This window comes from Balaenoptera musculus, chromosome 11 (genome assembly GCF_009873245.2).
Source record: "Balaenoptera musculus isolate JJ_BM4_2016_0621 chromosome 11, mBalMus1.pri.v3, whole genome shotgun sequence".
Taxonomy (NCBI): Eukaryota; Metazoa; Chordata; class Mammalia; order Artiodactyla; family Balaenopteridae; genus Balaenoptera; species Balaenoptera musculus.
The window spans coordinates 20215693-20241599 of NC_045795.1; the positions used below are offsets into that span (position 1 = coordinate 20215693).

The following is a 25907-nucleotide window of genomic DNA, read 5'->3' on the forward strand; positions in this document are numbered from 1 at the left end:
AGGACAAACTGAAGGAAGTTGGTCATTTAAACAATCATAGAAGTTGCCTCCAGAAATTAGCCTTTTCTATGGGCCATTGCAAGTTCCGTTTATCTAACACAGTTAATCAAATCTCCACCTCCTTCACTGCAAAGCTCTTGTCTCTTACCTCTTTGATAGTATTGACCTCACTAGATTATGATTATTCAACTGTCTGGGTCTCCCACTGGACTGGCTTTGAGAGGGTAAAAGAGTATCCCCTGGGTCTCAGAAGCCCACGCCTGGTATACAGTAGGCCTTAAATAAAGATTTGTTGTATTGAATAAATATTCCTCGTGTAGCACTGACTTTTCATCCTGGAATTTATTTAGCTTCTTTCGTGGTGGTCTTTGAACTTTTTGAGGGCAAAGAATGGGTCTTATTTACACATATCTCCCAAATCCCCAGCATTTGATAAACATGTTATGAGCACTTAATAAATGTTGAGTTGATGGCCAAGAAATTCTTCCACGTACTTAAGTAAAACATTTTCCCCTCTCTGCCTCTGAGTCTTCTCTCTACAAACCCAAATGCACACTCACCATCAAGAAATGGCTCAGTAGCCTTTATTGGACACACACTGGAGTTGGTTCTCTGTAACTCTCCAAAGCTGAAGGATGAGGTAGTAACCCCTCCATGAGTGCCATGCACCAAACTGCTCCAGTGTGGGGTGGTACTTGTAACCCTCAGCTTTTTTTTTTTTTTCTTGGAGTGCCTCCTTGGGTCCTGCAGCCGTGACCAGTTCTGGCCTGACCCTCGCCCCTTATCCTGATGAAGGCTCTGTCCATGTACAGACAAAAACCCCGTTCCCTGTTTCCCTTTTGGGTGGTTAAGATAGGCTGGGATTTTCAAGAAGAATTTTACTGAAAAACAAGAAAAACAGAATGATTTATGGAAGTATACCCACCTTAGAAATAGCCATATTTCCAAAATATACGATTTAGAACCATGGACTTTCAGTAGAAACATGAAGAGCTTTGCAGTATCCATATCCCAGTTATCTGAAGAATAATCATCAGTGATAATTGTGTGTATTGACCTCTTTGAATCCCAGGGAGGGACCAGCCTCTTCTGGGCTCCCATTTTGAAGTGGCCTGATGAAAATCTACCCACCACAAGTTCCTGACTAACAGGCCTGTTTCAATTCCTGTTACCCACAGATAGTAGACCATACCTCTCTCTCCACAGAATAATCTTACCCTCCTCATGTGTTCATTCTTTATTTTTTGAGGTGGTATTATCAGTTTATTTCAGTTGACTTTAACTTGAACCATTTATGTTATATATATAAATAATGTGTAGAGTGTTAATTATCAGTTTTTCCTTTTGATTGCTTCTTCCATTGTGTACAGGTCATTAGCTCTTTGTAAAGTCCATTTCAATCTAAATTTTGCCTGGAGTATAATATGTTAAGTAGAGCAGTACATTCCTGTATTAACTTCCAAGTACTTTCAGTAGCCTAAAGTATCTGAATTTGCATCTGCATCCTTTCAGTACTGTACATTAAGGCAAGAATCACCTGGCAGGATTAAGAGAAGGATGAAAATGATCAGTTAGACTGCTTGCATCATTTTAAGACTTCAAAATAAAATCCTTTCCCTCCACATCATTAGAAGTAGAACAAAATGAAGTTTATTCTGTTTCTTTCTCCTACTCGGTGAGTTGGTCGTGTCTGTGACTAACCTGTTCTTCCTGAGAAGATGTCAAAAGACCATCCTAGAGCTGCCTTTTGGGGACAGGGCTTATGGTTAACCTCAGTCCTGCAAGTTGATGGGGCTGCTAGACCATTTAAAGAAACTCACAAACCTCATTTTGGTTCCTGGAGTGGAAACTGAGCCTGGATCTCATCAATGTTGCAGGGGTGAATAGCCTTTCTCAGTCACTCAGTGCCAACCTGTTGACCGCCACCACTCTTATCCATCTGGACCTCTCAGGGAACATCCTTCGCGGAGATGACCTCTCGGTAGGTTTTCTTTTCCTTACTGCCATCTTCAAAGAAGCTGTACTTACTAACCCTGGAATAATTTCGAAACATATTTCCCCACATCTCCCTTTATCATGACACCTTCAAATCATTTAGTCATGAGCTTATGAAGAGTTTTAGAGAAATGTTCCAGAGCTTTCCTTTACTAAATGTAGCCTATTCTAGAGATTTTATTCCCCCCTCACTTAAGATTGTTGAAGTTTAAATTCTTTTTGGAAATACTTATTCTGAAGGAATTTTTTTCTCCACTTCAAAACATTATTGCACCTGTTAAAATTGCCTGATAAGAAAGATTGGAAACGTAAAATGAATTATTTCATCATTAAATAATATTGTTAAGAAGACTGGTGGCTTTTTAAAAAAATAGTTTGTGATGGAAAGGGGATATTGGGATGAACTTCAGTCCCATATTCCATGATTACAGTAGGGGGTGGGGAGGGTTAGGAGTCAGCTGGGGCCACTCTTGAAAGTTTTGAGTGTGAAGGCAAAACGTTTCCCCTCAACTACAACAAGATTTTTCATGCAGCTGAATCAGTAATATAAATGTTTGGCAGATCTTATTAATACAGTGAATTAGGTATGATCTCATTGCCAGATGGGGTGAATAGTGCCCTCTAGTCACAGTATAGAATTTAGAAGAAATGCTCCCTTACCAATGGGGTGGGACCCACAGCACATGGACCTCTTCAAAGGACCTTAATTTACATTCCATTGCTTTATGGGAGTGAAAAACACTGTGACATGTATTCTCATTTCTCTTCTGTTTTCCTTTCCCTGTAAGACAGGGAATGTTGCCACAGCCCTTTTTGTAGTTATTTTCCTCTCCCTTACACTTGAACTCATTTACATAATATTAATACTTGCTTCCTGGTGTGCCATGACTTTTTCAGTGTGTTGTCCAATTGTAGTTGTCACTTGCACTGATGATTCATAAATCTGCTCCCTCCCAAGATGAAACAAGGATTCCGATGTGAAACCACCAAAACATTACAGTGACAAACTAGCAGAATAGAGAGAAAGGTAAAAGAAGAGCCTGAAGATTAAACAAGAAGGCTGCTAACATAGGAGCATTGACAGTCACCCAAGACAGCAAAGTAGCCAGCCAGGAGTCCTGTCCCAGCTTGCCTCTGGGGAAGGGCAAGTGGAACGATGAAGCCGAGTGACAGTGGGCTTCTAGCCCTGACAGGCTGAGGTTCTGAGAGCCATTCAGCAGGTGCAGGGAGGGGCTTACCTGGCCTTGTGCTTTCTGGGAGAGCAGCCTAGCAGAGGCTGCTGGAGAAGTGTTGACCAGGTAGGGTCTTGTCACCGCTTGAGGGTGATTAGAGCTTCCCCAGCTGGTGGCCAGGAGTAAAAATCACAGTGCCAGGCAAAGACCAGAGAATCAGATCTTCATTAAGTCAGAACAAGATTATTTTTCTGAATCAGAACTTTTCATAATACAGTACATTGTATGTCTGGTCATTCTAAAATATTTATAGGCCCGTCTTTTGCTATTCTGAATTCCTTGGTCAAGAGGAGTTTTCTCAAGCATCTATAGCTAAGCTGCTACACTTATGAGTCTTTGCCAAGGACTAGGACATCTCAATGTAAGCTTGTTTGTTTTTGCAAATATCTCGTGGCATCCAGTGAAGCAAAGCAGAATTTAGCTATTTGCTTGGTGGCAGGAGCTTGGATTTGGTGTGCTATTGGTGGATGCTGGTGGTTACTACTCACACAGGGGTATTAGAGAATAACAGAGAGTTATTAATTTTATTGTTTTGATAGCCTTGCACGGGGATGAGGGTATAGTTTAGGCATTGTGACACTCTAGAAACTGAAGGGTCTTAGTTATAAGTGAGATTAAGAAAAAAAAAAAAAGCCTAATAGTACTGTCAGGCCCTTGTTAGATTTTGGAAGTAACTAAGGATAGAAAAATTATTTTCTTGAACTGAAGAGAGTACAGCCCGAGACCACCATCCTGTGGTTCAAATTCAAATTAGTGTCTCCTTAAACACTTTCAAAAATGATTAGCATTTTGATAGGGTGGCTGCAATTCAGGTGGTATTTCAATCTCAGCAGTTAAAATTAATTAGCACTGTTCCAAATTGTATAATAAAAATGGAGCTAATCAGGAAAACTAAGTCATGTGTAACAAAAAGGGGGTTTGGTAGCCAAGACTCCATTGGGCCTTTTTTAAACTTAAACATGCTTTAAAATATTCTTTGGAATTTTGCTCTCAGGGAAGGTAATGGAATGACAGAAAATTCTGCCATCCTCTTGGGAAGAGTAGAGGATGATCTTCAGTGGATTTGGGCAACTTGATTTTAAAATATTAACATCGTGTGTGCACGTGCGAGCGTGTGCATGTCTGTTTCTGGATCCTAACATATTTGGTTTTTGCTTTTTATTCAAGTCCATGTACAGTTTTCTGGCCCAGCCAAATGCCATTGCTCATCTGGATTTGTCCAATACAGAATGTTCCCTGGACATGGTAATATTTTTTTATATTGCTTGGGGGGGGTCTCAAATATGGGGGTCCCATATTTAGATGGGAAACAATGGGCTTTCTTCCCAATAAAATATTCTCCGAGTCCTAGAAATATTTGAAAATAAGAGAGCCTTGTTTCTTTCCCAGGTCTGTGGAGCTCTTCTCCGAGGCTGCCTTCAGTATTTAGCTGTGCTCAATCTCTCCAGAACTGTCTTTTCTCACCGGTATGGATTTATTCCTGCTATCATTATCATCTAGGAGTGTCTTTCTCTCAGAGAAAGTTGTAGTGAGCTGAAAACAGAGTGATAAAGGGTGAATGTTGTGCATGAAAGGAGATGGTCCTAAACCATTATCTATGAATATTAGACCTTGAAAGTTCAAGTTTTTATTATATCTTTTTTCCCTGCAGGACAGTGTTCTTATCAATAACTCCAGACTGCCTATATGAACGATGTAATAATGTACTATTTCTCATATGTGGACAGGCATTCTCTCTTAATATGGTAAAGACCCTTTTAGAAACTTCTATGGGTTTTTCTCAATAATGCACTTTGAATTAAGTATCAGCTGTGTCTGGGAGATAAAGAGAATCGTCATCCCAGAACTCATACATTCTGATTTGTAGAAGTGGAGGGCCCGCCTAAGTACCTCACTTCTACCTTCCCGACTTAGAATTGTTTGCAAAATCAGGCAGTAGATTAGAAGCAAAGTATTCACACACAGCAGCAACTTAGAATGGCAGAATGCAGAAAAATTATGAAAAGTACATGGGTTATGTAACTGTGGAATTCTGGAACCATCTAGTGTATTAATACAGTTCAACACTTACCGTTTGTAATTATTACCACAAGTCGTAAACAATATTTTAGTCATTATATGCTCTTTAATAACATGGAGAATTGCTTAATATTAGAAATACCTCCTTTTTTATTGGTTAACTTTTTGAAAACTTTACATATTCAAAGGGATAACAGTCACTTGTTTGGAAAGTTCACAATTCAGCATGCTTTATTCTACAATTATGCCTCATAGTGAGTTAGTCTATATTTTAAAGTATTCTTGGTCCATTACTTCTACAGTATGTAAATGTCTATGATAGCAAAAGTATGCCACATATACCTCAATAGGATAAGATCAGAGAGAGTAAAATGTAGGAGATAAAATGGTGGGAGAAGTTGAGAGTTTTCTAAGATACTTTATTTCAAAGGCCTTAGAGGGTATTAACTTGACCACCCAGACCACTCATGTATTTGAAGTCAGCTTATGAAGCCATGCTTTGGTGGAGCTATAATAGACTGAGGAACTGGGTTAGAAATGATATCATAGACGATAAGGATTGTCCTGTGAATTCTGTGATGACTGATCCTAAGTAGAGCTATTAAGCTTATAGAGCAGAATTGTGCTAACAAATTTCCTTGTCTTCCAAATGAGAGGTTGTGATTAAACTGTTTAGTACCCACTACCTTACCTAGATATAACCATAGAAAGCCCTTAGTAATTATGTAGAAATTGCTGCATTTGCACTGAGTTGTGGATTGTTAGCCAGGCTATTCATACTTTGGTTCACAGATAATTTCATAAGTGTAGCAGTCAGGATAGGTCAGGTTGTTCCAGTAACAAATGATCCCCCCAACCCACCACCCTCTCCACAGCTTTCAGCAACAGCAATTTTGCGACATGTCCCTTATGGGTTAGTCACATCACTCTGGGAGGCAGAGCAGCCTCTTTCTAGTACGTTGACAGTCACATAGTAGAGGAGAAAGAATCTTGGTAAAACTTGTCTCTGGAAATCACACACATCACTTCCACTCATATCCCATTGTACTTCAGGGAATACAAGGCAGGTTAATTTTTTTGTTTTTCCTGAGATTTTGGCTGCCAGCCACCCTCAATTTATTCATGTTGCCAAGACCCCATTTCTGAAGTCTGCCAAAGTCTGCTCATCAGAAAAAGAATGTATATATATGTATAACTGAGTCACTTTGCTATACAGCAGTAATTAACACAACATTGTAATTCACCTTTACTTCAATTATTCAGTTAAAAAAAAAAGAAAAAGAAAATGAACCTGAGTATATAAGCGTCTGTCGGGGGACCAGAGTTGTTTGAAACGTCTAATATGTATTCTACCAGAATTCTCTTTCCTCTTAAGTGTATTTTTCATCCTCTTAAATAGATATTCTGGTTGCTTAGGTATTTCTTCTCAGCCTGAAATTGTCCTGTTTTAAAACTTTTTCAGATATTGACAGGTTTCCTAGACCTCTGTACATAAAATACTGTTGAATGTTATGTGGTTGAGTTCGACCCCTAGGACGGCCTCTGCCCTGAGAGTCTATGATTCCCGCCACAGAATATGAATAACTATCATTGAATAAGTGTTTACAATGCATCAGGCTAAGTGCTGTACTTACTCAAACCTTCCAACAATTCTATCAGATAGAACAAAACAAACAAAGCATTCGTATTCCAATTTTGACTCTGGAATCTTTTCTTAAATCCTCATAGTGCAGTGTTGACTCTGTCTTCTTATTGAGTTGTATGATTTGATTCATGTACTTCCCACTGGAATAGCAAGGGGACGTATTTGGAGGTTATAAGCATTTCTTTTTGGAGTTTTGTCTTTATTCTAATATTTGGCCTGAAATAGTTAGATCTGTGGTGTGGATATAAGAGCTGAGTAGGATATTTGTCATGCAGGCTTCTTGCCAATCAGACTTGACATCTGGTCACAATCTCGTTGCGTCTGAGACCTGCTGCATCTGAAAACATAGCCAAACACAGGTAGTGATCCTTAACAATCTGATGCCACCCAGTGGGAAGGCTCTTTAAGTTGGTGAGAAGTATGTATCTTCTTTGACTTATTTCTTAAAGATTCAAATATGGAGTTTCCTGAAGAACTAGGGGGTGGAACACAATGAGTTCTTAGGCTACAAAGAATAGGAATAAAATGTTTTAAAGACTTAATGACATTTCTTAACCTCTCCTACATCATTTTCGAAAGTACACTGAATTAATTTATTTAACTTTCAGACATTTTGTTTCTTTTTACCTTTAAATTTCTACTGAAACACAACAAGTTCGTGGATTATTTCACAGTGTTTGAATTTACCGATGAATAATTGTGTCAGTTTGGAAGTGGGGTGCAGAGATGGAAGTTTAACTTCATGTAAGACTCTCATGTTTTGTTTTTCAGGAAAGGAAAAGAAGTACCTCCATCTTTCAAGCAGTTTTTTAGTAGTTCTCTGGCTCTGATGCAAATCAACCTTTCAGGCACAAAACTGTCTCCCGAGCCCTTAAAGTGAGTGGTTAATTCATTTTATCCAGAGCTTTTAAAGTTCAATTTGTTATTAGGAATGTGCTTGAGGGAAGGGAAAAAGAAGTACAATCCTAAGACAGACAAGGCAGATAAAAATGCCTTTTTACTTTGGGTCACAAAGGAAGTCAAATTCTTTCTGAGTACATTGTACGCTGTTGATATTATTGCATCTTCTATGAAAAAAAAAATCTTCCTTTGGTTTGTGGCCTTGGCAGTAGTCACTGATGTATAAAAGTTGTGTTTCTGGGTACCATCACCTTTCTATTGACCTCTCTTCAGTCCATTTTAGGTATATTCTTGTGTGCATTTAAAATCTATTAATTCTCAATATTTCTACTAACAGTAATAATCAAAGGCTATACACGTGTGTACAACAGAAACAATTTTTAGGTGCTTTGTTTTCTGAATTACCTAGGTATCTATTTGTTTGGTATTTTTACTTGGCAGGCAACTTATGGGTTAATATCCTCAGTGTAGGTGTCATGGTAAAGTTGAACTTTTTAGAATAATTTGTTATCCTTGAATTTCTTTTCACCATTGCCAGAAATAATCAAAAGAGCTACAGAATCTAATTCTCTTTGAGTCAAAAGAACATTTTCAAGTAGTTATGAATATCTACGTTGTCAGATGTGTTCAAATGTATGCACCGATTTCTGCTTTCCCCAGCTGACATGTAAATCAGCATTCAATTGTTCCCTTGCAATTTGTATGAAATGTTAAAATCAATGTCTGCTATTCGTTCTACTAGAAAATTAATCATCTAATTTGTAAATTGCCTTTTCTTTTCGAGAGGTGTGAAATTCTTGATTAGTTTTCTACAAAGTACCATATGACTAAAACAATGGATGCCTTTAAGAACAGTTGATCCACCTGTGCAAAAAAAAAAAACTCCTGATGTTATAGCGGCCTGTTTTAAAAAAAAAAAAAAAAGAGGAAGAATTGAATCTTTGTATTAGAGATCTCTAAATATAACAGCTACAAATTGTAAAAACATCATGATTAGGCTGTTTGTATGGATGTTAATAAAGCTATCAGCATCAATATTCTAAAGGGGATCCATTATAACTTAACCACACTCATTCATTCAACTGATATTTATTGAGCATTTACAACAGACTAGATGCCAGGAGGGCACTGAGTAGAAAGCAAAACCAGACTTGCTTTTATCATATCGTATCAGCGGGAGATTAACATATTCAAAGTAGTTTTAGTGATAGGTACATGGTATACTAATTCAATGTTGCTGGTTCCTGTAAAATATAGAGTAGTTCTTCATTGATTAGTACAATTGATTTTATAGAATAATCCTCACCACAACAACACTGGATTTACTGTACTTTATTATAGGTCAGTGTTAAATCTTGTGACCTGTTGTTATTTATGTTAATGTTTAATAATAAATCAGTACTGGCAGACCTCGGAGCTGTTGCGGGTTTGGTTCCAGATCACTGCAATAAAGTGAATATTGCAATAAAGCGAGTCACACGAATTTGGGGGTTTCCCAGTGCATTTAAAAGTTATGTTTACACTATAGTGTAGTTTATTAAGTGTGCAATAGCATTATGTCCAAAAAAATGTACATATCTTAAATAAAAAACACTTTATTGCTAAACAATGCTAACCATCATCTGAGCCATCAGCGAGTCGTAATCTTTTTGCTGGTGGAGGGTTTGAAATATTATGAGGATTACCAAAATGTGACACAGAGACATGAAGTGAGCAAATGCTATTGAAAAAGTGGCACCAATAGACTTGCTTCATGCGAATTGCTGTAAACCTTCAATTTGTAAAAAAAACGCAGTATCTGTGAAATGTAATACGATGAGGTATGCCCGTAGTCTCTTCAGGTCTGTGTTTTACTCAGTAAAAATTTTAATATGAGGAAAAAGCCTTCGTGGCCAAAGATTGTGTAAACAAAATTCCAAAAGTACATTTAATGTGATACTATAATTTGAAAAGATATAACAAAACTGAGGTGCTTGGGTTTGCCTGTGAGGGGGTGAAGATGGAAGGGAACTTGCCAAGCACTGCCCTAAGTGCTTGGACACACAACTGGGTACCTACCCACAAACTGTCACCTGCAGTGTTGACAACAGCCGTGGGAAGGTATCATTATCCCTATTTTACAGCTGAGGAAATTGAAGCTCAGAGAAGCTAAGTAATCTGTGAAAACTCACTGCCATCGCAGGTTGGGTTTTCTGGGAAGCCAAGTTAGAGATGGAGATTAGCATGTAGGATGTTTATTAGGAAGTGCTCTTGGAATCCCATCTCTGGAGGGGGAGCAGGAAGAAAGCAGGATGGGACAGAGGGCAAGTTGAACTGGGGCTGTCACAGTGAAGACCTCAGCCAACCCGATGGGAGCTTTGTTGCTGGAATGTCCCTGAGCTGGGGCGAGGAGGCTGGGCCTTTATACCCCTGTGTCGATCAGTCCTTGGATACAGGCTGCCCCAGAATCAGGTGTGACCTTGGGCGAGGCACTTGTCTTGGGCTGAGGCAGCCCCCAACGAGGACCGACAGCTGAGGGGGCTCTGGGAGGGACATTGCAGAGTCCACTGCTGTCAGCCAGCGGGCACCGGCTCAGTCCTGTTCCTAAGCCCACATTGTATCCCAGGCACCAAGAGGGCCAGAGGGAGGCCCTCATTTCTTAAAGGGAGATCAGTAGCCATAAGAGAGTAAGCTAAAGAAATGCAACTTCTTTTGATGTAATTGCTTATTTCATAGTTGTGTTTTTCCTTGGAGGCTCTTTTCTGTCCACGTTAAAGTATTTCGGGGCTTTGTAAGAACATGGTGACGCTGCCAGAGCTGTGGAAATGAAATACAAATTCTTCTGTTAGTCAGTTTGGCGCTAATGATTGAGGACCGAGAGGATCACGCTGCGAAGGCCGTTCACACTGGGTTAAAATAAACAACACACCTTGTGATAGAGTTTTCCCCCAGAGCCTGCGATGTTTTGTTGTAGTTGTTCTGTTTTGTTTTACTAGGGACAGTTTCTGGGGGTTATTTATATTTGTCTCATGAGTCGTTACCTCTTAATCATTGGCCTTCTATAGTTAAGTATCTTAAAGGACACCATTTATTTCCTTGTCCTTAACCTACACGTCAGAAAAGTAGGAAGAGTTTTCCCTCCATCTAAGCATTATACAAATACAATGTGAAAATATGTGGCTAAGTGCTGGAAACTTAAAACTTAGAAATGTAGGGACCTCTTTGGTAATGTCCTGACTCTCCCATTTTGCTGATGAGAACCTGAGACACAGAGAGGAAAATTGATGTCCTTCTGGCTACCCAATGCTCAGTAACAGAATCAGGACCTGAGGACAGGCCTTTTGGTTCTTAGTACCAATAGCTTTCAGTAGCTCAATACTGCCCCCAAGAAAGAAAGGGCGAAAAGGCACTTTTTAGGAAAAGAGAAACGCTTGAATAATTAATTGAACAGAGGCACACACACAGATGAGATATGCCCAGCCTTTTTCATAGGATAGTGTTTTAGAAGAGGGGACAGTGAACTGGATTAAAGGAATGAAGAGACACGCAGTCCCCTCGACCTTCTTACCCACACGGGTCGTTTTCGCAGCTGGGAGCAGCCAAGTTCTTGAGCTCTGCCCACCTCTGGGATTCTCTCTCAGTGGATGAGACCAGAGAATCACTGGATGGGGGAAAGTCTCAGAGACTTTGGCATGAAGTAATTCCCTACTTTCCCACCTCCCCCTTCCCCTGGGGTATTTTTGGAGTCTGCTAGTAGAGGTGCCTTTCCTGGGAACATTGAGAACAGGTAGTCACCCCCAGGTGGCAGTTGCCTTGGTTCTACTCTCTAGTATTTACAACTGTCTGCCTTGCATTTTGGTTATTTGCACGCATATTTGTTTCCTTTGCTTGAGATTGGCAACCCTCTCATGCTCATCTTTGTACTCCTCACAGGGCCTAGTTGAGGGTCTCTCTTCCTTTCAGTGTAATTAATGGATGTGGGTGCATGTATGAAGTTTTTGTTTCAAGCCTGTTCAGTGGTGTTGGATTTTACAGGACTGACTTGTAAAAGTGGAGTCAATTCATTCTCTTACATATGAGATCCATGTGATGAGTCCAGTCTCCTCCATAAGCAGATAAGAAAAATCCTTTGCAGAGTGGTGACGGTGTTTATCCTGTGACCAGCTAGTAGTTGGATAGACAGGCAGAGGATCCTGCACTGAAACTGAAGACTAGCACCTTACCTTCCATGCTGTCACACCCTTACCCATCCCACCTCTGTAAGTCCTTTAACAAACTCATCTAGATATGATTTCACATCCTGGAATACTCTAGAGCCTGCCTTCCCCCATTAACATAACCCTCAGGGAAAACTAGCTTTACTTTGCTATTCTAATAGCAATTGCCTAATAATATTCTAAACATTATTAAAGGTGTTCTCAAGCAGATGCAGGGGGCAGTTTATCTGTGATGAACGCAATTTAATTTCAGTGTGCAATTAGGAGCACTGTTGGTTTATTTCCTTAGGAATAGCAACCCTGTCGGGTTTCGCATTTATGAGGGACCCGCTCCGTGTCAAACAGAAGAATGTTCCCCTGTCATTTTTGTCACTACTCTTGGTGGGCGGAAATGCAGTTGGCATTTTAAAAAGTGAAACGCTGCTTGGTGCTTGACCTATGATTCAGAAAACGCCTTCTTCTTTCTCTGGGTTTTGTTCAGTGTGCCTTACACATTTTTAGAGCAACAAGTGGAATTTTTATCTAAAGTGTGTGTGTTTCCTCCCCTCAGAGCGCTGTTATTGGGCCTGGCTTGTAATCATAACTTGAAGAGAGTTTCTCTTGATCTCAGCAACTGTGAGGTAAGAACACCTTTAGATGATGCACTAGAATAGATAATAGCCTGAAAATTTCTTTGTCTTTTTCCTGGAAACAGTGTGATACTGTGATTCCAGACGGTATACAAGAAGCAGAATAACACGCTTTATAGAAATTTCTGATGTTTGTATATTGCGAGTGTTATCTACAAACAGCCATGGAACACCATTCAGAAAGCAGTCAAATGTGCTTTTAATGACTCTTCTTTTTCTCCCCTTCTTCATGCCAGTTGCTAAGTATTTTATGATGAAACTTGGAGATATCAAGCCTTAAACTAGCTTTACCATCAGGAAAATTGTACCTGAAAATTGTATATAGCATTCCTTGCAGGGGCCAGATGTGTACAGCCTAACTTGGATTTGGAGAGTGTGAAAGGGAAGATCTTCGTCATTAATTTTGCTTTTTAATATCTTCATTTTAAAACAGGAAAATTAAGATGCTTCTCAATTATAGTAACTACAAGCAGTTTCTATCAAAGTACACACAGAAGAATTGAGACTAAAAGCTTCTACATTTTAGAGGGTACCTGAACTTTTTCGCTATCTTGAAACTTCTAGTTTGTGTGGAGATTAGTAAGAAAATATCCGGGTACAAACTATCCAGCCTCTTCAGAGCCTGACTTTACCCACCATGTCACACTTGGTGCCTTTTCTCAGGGCTGGAGGTGGGAGTTTATTCATTCCTATTCTTGGGCCTTTATGCCCACTCTTCTCTCTTTCCGGAACACTCCTGCCATGTCCCTCTTTTTCCCCAAGGCCTCCCTCTCTTTGAGGATCTCGTTCAGGTCCTGTCTCCTCTGTACCTGCATCAGATTCCTACTGTTTGATCTGAGTTTGGCCATGACTAGCTATGCGATCCTGGGTGAATTACTTGATAGCATTACATCTCAATTGCTGCATCTGCGAAAAGGAAACAACATTAGTGCCTCTCCTAGTAGGTTGTTATGAGGTTTAAAAGAGCTCTTCTTTGAAATGTGATGCTTAGAACGTCCAGTACCTATAAAGGTTGTTCACTATTGTTGCTTATCTGTCTGTACGTTTCTTCCCTGACTGCTTCAGCACTTTGTGGTCTTGTTTTTTTCTCATTGTCTAGTACTTAATGACGGTGACATACATTTGGACAGTGAACCATGTAGTGCCTTGCACAGTTATTAAATTGGCTCCTGTATGCTTTCCCAGCTGGGTTGTGACTTTATGGAAGGCAGTATTTGTGTCTTACTTTGCTTTGTGTTTCCTTTAGCCACTAACAAAATGCTGAGCACTAAGCCAACACTAAATATTGAAGATTAATGCTTTACCTCTCGGAAAATTCTAGAAACTGACAAGTCTGAAATCAGCCATATAAATTGTTAGTGCAGGATTCTTTATTAATTTTGAGCTGGGGTGAACGCCAACTGTGTGAGATTTACTAGTCTTTTTGTTTGTTGGGGGGAGTGGGGGAAAGGGAAAATCCTAAAAACCTAATCTGGCATTGTGAAATTTTCATGTGCAAATTAATGCTCTTTCATTTATAAAGACAGACCATAAAACAGAAACTAGCTCTGGTAATATGAATTAATTATTTGTTTACCAGCACTTAATATTAAGGGCATGCCAGTAATAAAAATTCCTTATGAGGGAAGGCATAAGACGAATGAGGATAGAAAGGGTTATTCTATTAAAAAAGCAAGTTGGTATAACCTTGATTGCTCTGTGAGATCAAAATACTGAATTAGCAATAACCCATATGCTTTACTATCCTGATTAAAGATCGTGATTGCTACCAATATAACATCATTCATTTAATTCTGTAATCAAAACTGGAATGGACATAAGTGATCATCTGATTCTCATGCTTATTGATGAGGAAACTGAGGTCTAAAGAAGCTGAAATAATCCAGCTCACTAATGGCAGAGTCATAATCAAAGTATGCTCTCCTGATTGTTGTTAATACTAGTAATTATTAGAATATTATACAATTAGACATTTTCTTCTCAAATAAGTTGATAGGTACCATATGCCCAAAGAACACTGTGTTAGATTGTCACACAGCTTGTTTTTTAAACTCCTTTGTGATCCTATTCAGAATAACTTTCAGAGACAGTTATATTTGGTGAACCATATAAAACTAACTAACATTTTTGTGGGTCAAAAATGGCAGACAACTATGGAGAACAGTATGGAGGTTCCTTAAAAAACTAAATATAGAACTACCATACGACCCAGCAATCCCACTACTGGGCATATACCCTGAGAAAACAATAATTCAAAAAGAGTCATGTACCACAATGTTCATTGCAGCTCTATTTACAATAGCCAGGAGATGGAAGCAACCTAAGTGTCCATCAACAGATGAATGGATAAAGAAGATGTGGCACATATATACAGTGGAATATTACACAGCCATAAAATGAAACGAAATTGAGTTATTTGTAATGAGGTGGATGGACCTAGAGTCTGTCATAGAGAGTGAAGAAGTCAGAAAGAGAAAAACAAATACCATATGCTAACACATATATATGGAATCTTAAAAAAAGAAAAAATGGTTCTGAAGAATCTAGGGGCAGGACAGGAATAAAGATGCAGATGTAGAGAATGGACTTGAGGACACAGGAAGGGGGAAGGGTAAGCTGGGATGAAGTGAGAGAGTGGCATGGACATATATACACTACCAGATGTAAAATAGATAGCTAGTGGGAAGTAGCCACATAGCACAGGGAGGTCAGCTCGGTGCTTTGTGTCCACCTAGAGGGGTGGGATAGGGAGAGTGGGAGGGAGACGCAAGAGGGAGGGGATATGGGGATATATGTATATGTATAGCTGATTCACTTTGTTATAAAGCAGAAACTAACACACCATTGTAAAGCAATTATACTCCAATAAAGATGTTAAAAAAAATATTTTACACAAATGGAAGAAAAAAATGGCAGACTTTTGGCAGTTTCATATGGATCCATCAAATGGCTAGTAGACTTTTTCCTTTATAATTTTTCTTAATAAAGCAGGAATCCAGATCAAATTCTGATGGTAGGATTGACCATTATTGTGATGATAATTCCATCTTCATTTTGGCCATTCATTTATGAATTATATGATAAAATGATACTGCTGAGATGGGGACCCCTTAATACTACCTTAGTGCCATGTTGTTCCACCATCTTACAGCTTGAATCACAGTACTGGTGACCACGTTTATAAAGTCACACATTGTGTTGCTGTTCATAAAAATTAATGAAACACAAAATTATTTTTGTAAATTAAGGTGTCTTGTGACATTTTTCTTCTTAAAGCTAGATGTCCAAATTTAACTAGGTTTCACTTTGCTCATCTCCATGATACAGTAAACCTCTTTCCTATAAAGGTACTAGAAGTTACAATATTTTCTGTTTAGAATGCTTGGCATTTAGAGTATTAACTACTACTCCTTAAATCATTCATTGCTTCAGAACTTATGTAATGCTCTTGGAAAAAAGCTTTCACTAACTTGGAAGTTTAAAATTATGCATATGTGAATTTTTTTCTGTTCATTCTCTATTTAGCCACAGTAGACAGTCTTCTTTACTCTTATCATGCCAGTCAAAACCATGGAAGAATTCATCACTTCATGATGAATAAAAAGAAACTGATGATCAGATAAATGCCCCCACCTGTGGTGGGTTGGGGGGGAAAGAAGCTTCACCCTGATGCCATAATCATCTCGGGAAGTCATTTCTACAGGGGTGGCTTACTCAAGATGAGGGACTGACAGACCTAAAATGTCAAATGTCTGTTGTATAATACTGGGGAGTTTCAGATGTGGGCACTGTATGAGTTCAGTGCCCCCTACAAATGCCTCTAAGTACAATAGTCTACCCAAACCATGGAAGCAAAGAACAAATGTGAAATACCATGAAATTTTTTTTCATATTTATAAATAGATCACTTATTTTATTATAAAACAGCTGCTCTCCACTTATTAACTTTAAAATTAGGTTTATATGGGTGTCATAGAAAGTAAACGACCATCATCTAAAATCGTGGTCGAGTTTATTTGGAGGAGAGAGAATGTAACCTTGAAACAGGAATTAAAAGTGTCTAGACAGGAAACTTAGAATAACTTTCCTTAAGCAAATTATTTTGTTTTTACCATTTACTGGTTCCTTTACTCTTCACGTTTACCTTTCTTGGTGCATTATCCTTCAGTACTGCCCTGAAAGAGGCATTTCACATTCATCAGTTTGAATGAGAGAGATTTACACTTCATGCTATTAAAAAAAAAAGTGTCATGCAGATATTTATAAATTATGGAGTTGCTTTCCTACAACACAAACATCCTTGTTATTTAGAAACTTCAATCCAGAATTTGGGGCTGTAATCTTTTGCTCTGTGAGGGCTCAGCTAGTCAGTACTGAAATTAACCTTTCATTTACAGATAACTTCTGTACTTAGAGAAAAAACTTACCTGTTTCACATTAATTATGTTATCATTTCATTTTCTCGGTCTTTTAGTACCAGAAAGGTTTTCTTTGAGAAGAATAAGAAAAAGTAGTCATGGACGGCAAGAGATTGTCATATCAAACAAAGGGTGGGCACTTCAGAATCCAAAAGGTTCCCTTCTTTCAGCCCTCATTTTTCACCTGTGAAATGGGGATTATACAGTCATCCCTCAGTATCCTCTGGGGATGGGTTTGGGGAGCTCCCACAGATATCAAAATGCACAGATGCTCACGTCCCCCATGTAATATAGTGGAGTACAATAAATACAGTTGGCTTCCATATCTGCAGGTTTTGCATCTGCGGATTCAACCAACCTAGGACTGAAATTTTGCGGACGGCCAACTGTAGTAGTTTGCTGAGATAGTATTTGGCACAATGCCAAGCCTAGGGTAACTATCTTTATTAAACCATTAAAAAAAAATCACCTTCAAAGCTGTTTTAAATCTCTCAAGAATAATTAGTCTCATCAATTTATAGGCACACTTGGTTTTGGACACAAAACAGCATTACCCTCTACGGCCAGGCTCTCAACGGCCTGTGGCTGATCCCAACTCACTCTCAAAGCGTAAGGACTTAGCATCTGTGCAGATGTTCAGAGAAATGTGTGTGTTCCCTTGTCCTCAAGGTTAGTTCCAAAACAAGAGTTTCAGAACTCTTTTATATATGGTGATAGTGATGTTGACATTCATATGCATTCTCCCCATGTACCCCTTTGCCTGAAAGGAGGCAATGGGTGTATGCATCCTGGCTTGTGTTTAAAAATCTTATTACTTCATAGTCATACTTCAAGGGAAGAACAAGTCAGTGCTGGGACTGAATTCTTCAAGCTTAATCTCCTTCCAAGTGAGAGAGGAAAATCTCTGATACTTCAGAGAAGACGTAAAGGCTAGCCATAACTGAGGATTTGTTGCAGTCTGGATGTGGGAGTTGGTTCTTTTAAGGAGAAATTTTCCTGCACATTATGCCATATTCATTGCAATGTGCTTTGATGATGAGTAGAAAAAGGAGCATCAGATATTAAAATTTGTAACAAGTAGGACATTGCAGCAAGTCACTAGTAACTTTTCAGACAATTCCATTCAATTTGATAGTCATTCAGCCAGCTTTGAGGTGAGAAGGCGGGTTTGCTTGTGTGTGTTGAGCGCCATCATTGCTGTACCCCTTGCTATCACTTTCCTCTTAGGCTGGGTATGGAATGCAAAATGGAAAGTGTTTCACCACAGGATGGACATAAGCAATATAATGCATGCAACTATTTGGAAATGCAAGTATTTCCATTCTCTTGGAAATGACAGTATATATACAGTTGACCCTTGAACAACATGGGTTTGAACTGCATGGGTCCACTTATATGTGGATTTTTTTTCACGAAATACCTCCTATAGTACTACATCGTGGTTGGTTGAATCTGCACGTGGGGAAGGAACCACAGATACTGAGGGCCAACTGTAAAGTTATACTTGGATTTCTGATTGTGTGGAGGGTTGGCCCCCCCCAACTCCCCTCACCCCAGAGTTGTTCAAGGGTCAATTGTATTATACATCTTTCTTGGGTTCTAACTTACCTTTTGGCATCAAACCCTGTTAGCGAGGATATGTTGAACTGGATCATGTCAAACCATTTTCTGTTCTTAGAGAATCTTACAGTATTCACAGTTTCATGTGAGAAAATTTCCCAGGATAGAAATTATTTTTTCATTAAAAATGGAACCCCTATAGAGGACAAGTGATAAATAGGGAGGTTATTTTATATATAAACCTGTAATATTTGCTACCTCTTTTTAAATGGCAAGTGCTCTTGAGGAAGGAAAATGAATTATTAAAAGTTCTCTAGATTTTAGTTTTCCTTGTTTCTGTACCCATTATGGATGTTTTTGTATTAGATAGAACTATTCACTTAGAACTATGAGTAACAGCTGAAATATTCCACCTTCCTTGAGTGAGACCACACTTCTCTCTTGAAAGAAATGTGATTTTATTTTTAACATTTCAAAAAGTATTGAGTGATTCAGTCACATTTACTCCTCTTTGATCTTGCTTTCTTTTTAAATAATGCTAGTGTGTGGGATCCAAATGAGGGTAATTTAAAACCAGTTTTACATGCAGACACAGCCTCTAATTATGCAAATTTATTTAAAAGGATTTTCATTTACAGTAATGGAAAAGCTTTTACTGTTTTGGGAAAGCCTTAAGCTTTGGGGGAATTTTAGGCATCTAATAACCTGTGAGTTCAATCGAATGTTCTTGTGACTGAAGGTCAGTTATTTTCTTATTTAAGTTTTGGATTTTTGTTTTGGGAATTTATTTTAGTTGAAGTGTTTTTTCTGACTCTGCTTTTTTACATCGTGTGTTGATAGAGACTTCTATTTCTCTGTTCTTATTCTGCTTACTTAACATTTTTTGTTTTTTCTCCTTGGGCTTTCCTTAGCTTGGCCATTGTGTAAGTACTTTATGAATTAATAAATTAGGGTATGATGACATTTTTTAGTATTGGAAATGTTAGTATTATGCTACAAATATCAGTCAGGAGTATTTGTAAAATAAACAGAATTGAGCACTGAAATCTCACCTTTATTTTCCATTTTTGCAAATGGAATATTTTTACTATACATTATAATAAGAAGTAGAGATTTTGTTGTAGAAATTTGACTTCTCAACAGAGAAATCACTAACAGCAAATAATGAAATTGTAAAAGCTTATGTTTGTCTTCTCAAAAGCATAATTTTTTTCATGCTCTGAAAATCAAATTATGTTCCTTGGAAGTGTTTGCCTAAATTATTTCCTGCTTTAATGTTGACATAGTCTACATATAACATTCACTTCTTCAAATATTAACAAACTGTGACCTGGAACAGTGTTTCTCAAATCTATTTGTGAAGAACCTGGGTGTTGTTTTTTAATTTACAACCAATCATAAACCAGTACTTTGGCAAAAATATAATAAAAATGGCCGTAGCTCCACACACTGGATTCGTAGCCCTGCAGCTGTGGAGTTGGTTGGCCTTGGTTTCCCTGAAGTGTGTAGACCAGCCTCCTGGGGAGGTCTGCCTCTGTGTGACACACCCCGTCAGAGTTCACATCAGGCACCTCACCGTGATCTGCTGTTACCTGAAAAAGTAGAAAGGACTGAATTTAAACACCCAGATGAAATACTCCTGAATAAAGCAATTCCAAAGATCTGTGCAAAATTCTGCTTAACATGTAAGCAGCCAGGGAAATTGGCAGGGTTTGGTCCAGAGTACCACAGACATATTTCATCTAAAATAGTGAAATAAGGATTCTTTAAATTTTTACATCAAAACTTGAACAAGTAGAAAGTGTTATCAATTTGGTATAGAATTTTTACATAAATTTTAATTTTCTTAAGTGAATAGAGAAACTACCATGTTCCTTGGCACATAGTAGGTTCCCAATAAATGAGTTTCTTTTCCCTTATTAGATCGTAAGTTTACTGAACAAAGGGCCACAGCTTGGGAAACTGCATCCTGCACAGTGTTTTACACATAGTAGGAACTCAGATAGTTGCTGCACGGAAAACAAAACTACTCTGACCTCTGTAAAATACGCTTTTGGTTTTATGGGAAAAGATGAAAAGGATTTTATGGGTCTTTACTGTCCCCTTTGGTTGTTTTGCTGCTACATGGTGGAGAGTTATACCTTGAAATCTATAATAATCAAATAAAATAGTAGCCGTTTCTAATGTATAAAAGGGATTTGTTAGCTTTCCAAAAGTCAGAAATGAAGAAAATTCTTGTGAGTTGACGGAGACCGTCTTGGCAGTGGTGATGCGGGGTGGCCTCTGTCTTCTGTTTCTTTTTCTAATGATTTTCAGACTTACGTGAGATGGGAAACCATATAATGACTAGTGATTAGCTCTTTACACTGATGATAGCGTTTTTGGAGTTGATAAGTTTTCACTTTTTCTTTGGTGCTAAGTTTGAGACTATATCTCCTATTTTTCATTTTTTTGGCTTTACCCCTCCAGTGACCCCTTTACCTGTTTGGTTTGTGTTTCTCTAGCTGAGATCTGGAGGTGCGCAGGTATTAGAAGGCTGCATCGCCGAAATCCACAACATCACCAGCCTAGACATCTCCGATAATGGTAAGTCAGAAATCAGAGAAGAAAAGACATAGAAATGTTATTTGAAGCAAGTTGGTAAAGGGAATATAATCTTCTAGCCCAATCTAGATGACACCTTAATAAAATTGTTATTTCACTTCTTGACTAGAGGACCTTTTAATTTAACAGAGTTTATTTATGGAATAATTCTGTGCCAAAGTCTTACTAAGATTTTTCCATGGCCAAAAATGAAAAGTCTATGCAGTAAAACAATTCAGACCAAGAAAAAAAAAAGTTATCATCAATACATTGATAAAGATCTGAGTCCAACCCTTTGCATGCTTAGTGGTAATAAAATTGAGGTCTTGTTTATTTATTCAGAAACTTGTTTCATTAGCTTTATTTCTACTGGTTATAGTAGCATGTGCATATGAACGTGCATAGACAAGAATGCAGTATGAATTTGCATAGACAACTTTAACTGCAGTTACTTCCCAGTGAGCAGTATGTCAGAATCTTCCTTCACGAAGGGATGGGGAGAGATGAAATTTTCTGCTGTCATACCTCCCCATTCCTTGTTGACTTTATTTAGCCACTGATTGCATAAGAGATTTAGATAAGTCTTTGTGGAGAATGAGTTTATCCCTGTGAAATAAGAGGACATAAAAAGAGGACAAAAAGTTCCTTTGGCGGGGGTTGGGGGATAAAAGATTAGCATCTCAGGGCTCTCAGGACAGAAAGTCATCCACTGCCTTGCACCTTTGTTTAATTGTGCTGCACCTGAGAATTTATTTATCCACATGTGTGTTGATTCTCCATTTACTCTGATTCTTTCCAGGTTTAGAATCTGACCTATCTACCTTAATAGTGTGGCTCAGTAAAAACAGATCCATACAACACCTGGCGTTAGGCAAAAATTTTAATAATATGAAATCCAAGTAAGAGTTTTGCATTTTTTTATATGACAATGGTGAAAATAACCAGCCTCCTGAAAGCTTTTGATTTGATTCCACTGTCCACATCTTTAAAATCTCTTTAGAAATCTGACACCTGTGTTGGACAACTTAGTACAGATGATTCAAGATGAAGAATCAGTGAGTATTATTTTTAACACTCTTGCCTAAAATCTGCTGTTTGTTGCTGTTCTTACTAATTATGTCTGCTGGGTTAATGCAGATATGCTTTCAGATAATTTTATCACTGTATACATTTTCTGTTGTTATTGTTTTTTTTTTATTTTTTATTTTATTTTTTATAGTGAATACAGAGAGATGTCAGAGGAGCTAGTTAGAGTAGCAAGTATTAAATTTATTTATTTATTTATTTATGGCTGTGTTGGGTCTTTGTTTCTGTGCGAGGGCTTTCTCTAGCTGTGGCAAGTGGGGGCCACTCTTCATCGCGGTGCGCGGGCCTCCCACCATCGTGGCCTCTCTTGTTGCGGAGCACAGGCTCCAGACGCGCAGGCTCAGTAATTGTGGCTCACGGGCCCAGTTGCTCCGTGGCATGTGGGATCTTCCCAGACCAGGACTCGAACCCGTATCCCCTGCATTGGCAGGCAGACTCTCAACCACTGCGCCACCAGGGAAGCCCCCTCTTGTTATTGTTTTTAAGTGCAATAAATATTTATGCTTTAGTACAGTTTTAGAGTGTACTTAAAATTTGCCTACTCTTCACTTTATTCAGCTTATCACTGATTAAAGGAAGATTGTAACTAATAGATGAATAGACGTATACATTGACTCCTAAGCCCATCTTTTAATAAACCTTACTACTTCCTAGCTTCAGCTAATACAGTAATCTGCAAGTGTGAATTTTTACTCTCTAGTTGACTTTATAACCTTCTGTCATGCTGAGAAACATGATGTTGCTAATTTGAATTTCATCTAGTAATTATGCAGAATTACAAGAGACTAAGAAAGTTATCCCCCATCTTAAATTGTGTCTAGAGCTCTAATAATCCTTCTTATATTTTTATTCCCTTTAGTTGTTCCTGGCTAAGACTCGGTTCAGGGTAAAGAAATTTAATTTCAAATAGTATCCTATTTAGCTGCCCTTAGAAGTGCATTAGGATAAAGGAAGATACTTTATGGACAAAGTGAGAAGCGCTCTACCATTAATTCCTTTCATTGAAACCTGGTGCATCACATCTTATATTTTGCTGATGCTCTTTAAGATTTTGTCCCTTTCCTATCTTAGTCCTATTCAGCCACCAAAGAGCTTTTGTGGTTACTAACATCCAAATCAATTTGTATAATGAAGATTCATATTATTCATGTTCGGTGATAGCTACTTTTATAGGTCATAAGAGTGATTTCCTGTATTAATCATGTGAGATATGTCACATTTAAAAAAAGTATCATTTCGGGACTTCCCTGGCGGTCCAGTGGTTAAGACATTGCCTTCCAGTGCAGGGGGTGCAGGTTCAATCCCTGGTGGGGGAACTAGGATACCACATGCCTCGTGACCAAAAAACCAAGACATAAAACAGAAGCAATATTGTAACATATTCAGTAAAGACTTTAAAAATGGTCCACATCAAAAAAAAAATCATTAAAAAAAAAGTATCATTTCCCATTTTGAATTCATATAGGGTTATAGCAAATTCTACTATAACTGTAAGCTAAATTTTTGGAGAAAGCCATGCAGTCAGGAGAGATGGAGACTGGTACTTTTCCTTGCTTACCCTTGCCCACATCTCTTTGTGGAGCTCTGATCTGGAGGGCAGGAGAAAATTCTGTTGTCCTGCCTCTTCATTGTGTGGATATAATTTCCAACCTGTGGACTAGAAATGAAACTCATTATTATTTAATGAATTCAGACACTTCTCTTTGTCCTCATTTGCTAATAAACCCCATATTTTGTTACTCTTATACTGGGTCATTAAAGTTAGAGGCATAATTAGAATGTAATTTATACTTTTCAGAATTCATGCAGTTTGTTTTACATATTTAATTTGACTTTATACCACCCTGCTGTATTTGAGATTTTGATTTCCTAGTATTGGCCCAGTTTTAAAAGGTTGGGGAAGCCAGTATTGCAGAATCATATTTAATAATCATTCCCAAATATTTGTTCCTTAGCACATATTTTAGGAAAATTTATATGTTATGAAAAATACATTTCTTAATTTCATGTTTTGCTTATTACACGAGGGTCTTCAAACTCTGTTCCTATAATTTTCAAAGTCTCTTACTCAAAGATAATCTTGATATTTAAAGTACACCTAAAAACATATTCGCAGACAGTAAAGTTTGCTACAAAAATGTGAACTCTGTTATAAATTTGAAAAGTTGCCGCTAATAATGTACAGTGAAAAGCCTTTTATGTTCATGTCACAGAAAAGTAGGTGGCTTTTTCAATAAGTAATTACCTTCTTTTTATTTTTTTTCTACTTCTGAATCAGTAATGTGCAAAACTATTTAAAATGATTAGGAGTTCAGTCTTGTGACTATAAAAATTCCACCCATAACTGGCACCATTGGGCTCATGTTTTGGTTTTATGTTTTTAAAGGTTTTTACATATAAAAAGGAAACTCTTTGCTTTTTACATTCTGACCTTGTGTCTGTAGAGCTTATTCTTAGACAGCGTGTGGAATACTTTATTCTCCCGACATTGCACAATATGTTCACTTGGACAACCTAGACGCACGGGCTTCAGTGTCGCCTTCAACTCTAGACAGTGGTTGTCAGGCTGCTGTTCCCAGAGTCGAGGGATGGTAACATTGAAGGGCCAAGATGACAGGGACTCTTGTTCTGAAGTATTACATACAAACCTGTGTTGTGAACAATACAACAGTATGTGTTTGTCCTTGGAGTCCCTGTAGCAAGGAGACAGATTGTCAGATTAGGCATGTTCAGCTATGAACAGGAATAGTAAGATTTCAAATAGGAATGTTTCCTGGAAGTGCAGTAAATCAAGAAGGGATGACCTTATAAATATGCATGCAATTCCGGCTGTTCTCTTCGCATTAATGGCTCTGCCTATTACTTTTAAGTGTTAACTGGGGTGTATTAGGGTTTGAATATAGTACTGGAATTGGTGCTCTCCAGCTTGGAGACTTGGCAGTTTTCCAGTATTAGGAAGAAGCCGTAATGTGTCATTTTTGTAGGCATTGAATAGAGCTTATTGAAATGATGGGAGATGCGATTACAGCTTTTTATTAAAGCAACATTGCTTATGTTTTCATTTAAAACATGAAGTTTCCGGAGTCTGAAGCATTTTTCGTTTAGTTTTTTTTCTATCTACTGGAACGTAGACTCTTAAGAAAATTGAAGCTCCCTCCCTAAACCTGCCTGAGTCTAAGATTATGCAGGCTTTTGGGCTGAGGTTTTAATTGACTTAGCACTTACTATGCCATTTAACCTTAAAAAATTTGATTCTAATTTATATAATATTACCTTTTGATTTTACCATAGATGTATTACGTTTAGAAAACATGATCAAATTTGGACAATAAGAACAATCGCTCGGGAAAACTAGAACCAAATGCATAATAATGCCAGTTTGTGGACATATGAGTCTTGAAACTGTCAACACTCTCATTCTGCCTCCTGAGCCTTTTGGCAGATGTGCCTGGAACAAGTGTTCTATTAGAAGTCCATGTTCAGTGGTTAAGTGGACACGAATACACCCCACGATTTGTGCGGGGGTCCTACAGACCACCTAGGCACATCTCAAGAACCCCAGTCCCAAGGGCCACCATGGAACCTGGTCATAGATGATCCTAGAAGCTGCTTCCAGCATCCACCTCCCTGTAATGTCCGAACTG

At 38.2% G+C, this 25907-nt stretch overlaps 1 protein-coding gene across 10 annotated transcripts in view; it reads left to right on the forward strand.

Moving 5' to 3' along the window:
- Positions 1–25907, forward strand: part of CARMIL1 (capping protein regulator and myosin 1 linker 1) — a 316540-nt gene that overhangs the window by 189904 nt on the left and 100729 nt on the right. For all 10 annotated transcript variants that reach the window (XM_036868161.1, XM_036868162.1, XM_036868160.1 and 7 more), the window contains 8 exons: positions 1878–1981; positions 4395–4472; positions 4617–4693; positions 7663–7767; positions 12538–12607; positions 21099–21180; positions 21977–22076; positions 22178–22232. In XM_036868161.1, the coding sequence (XP_036724056.1) occupies positions 1878–1981; positions 4395–4472; positions 4617–4693; positions 7663–7767; positions 12538–12607; positions 21099–21180; positions 21977–22076; positions 22178–22232 (671 nt within the window). The remainder of the gene's footprint in view (positions 1–1877; positions 1982–4394; positions 4473–4616; positions 4694–7662; positions 7768–12537; positions 12608–21098; positions 21181–21976; positions 22077–22177; positions 22233–25907) is intronic.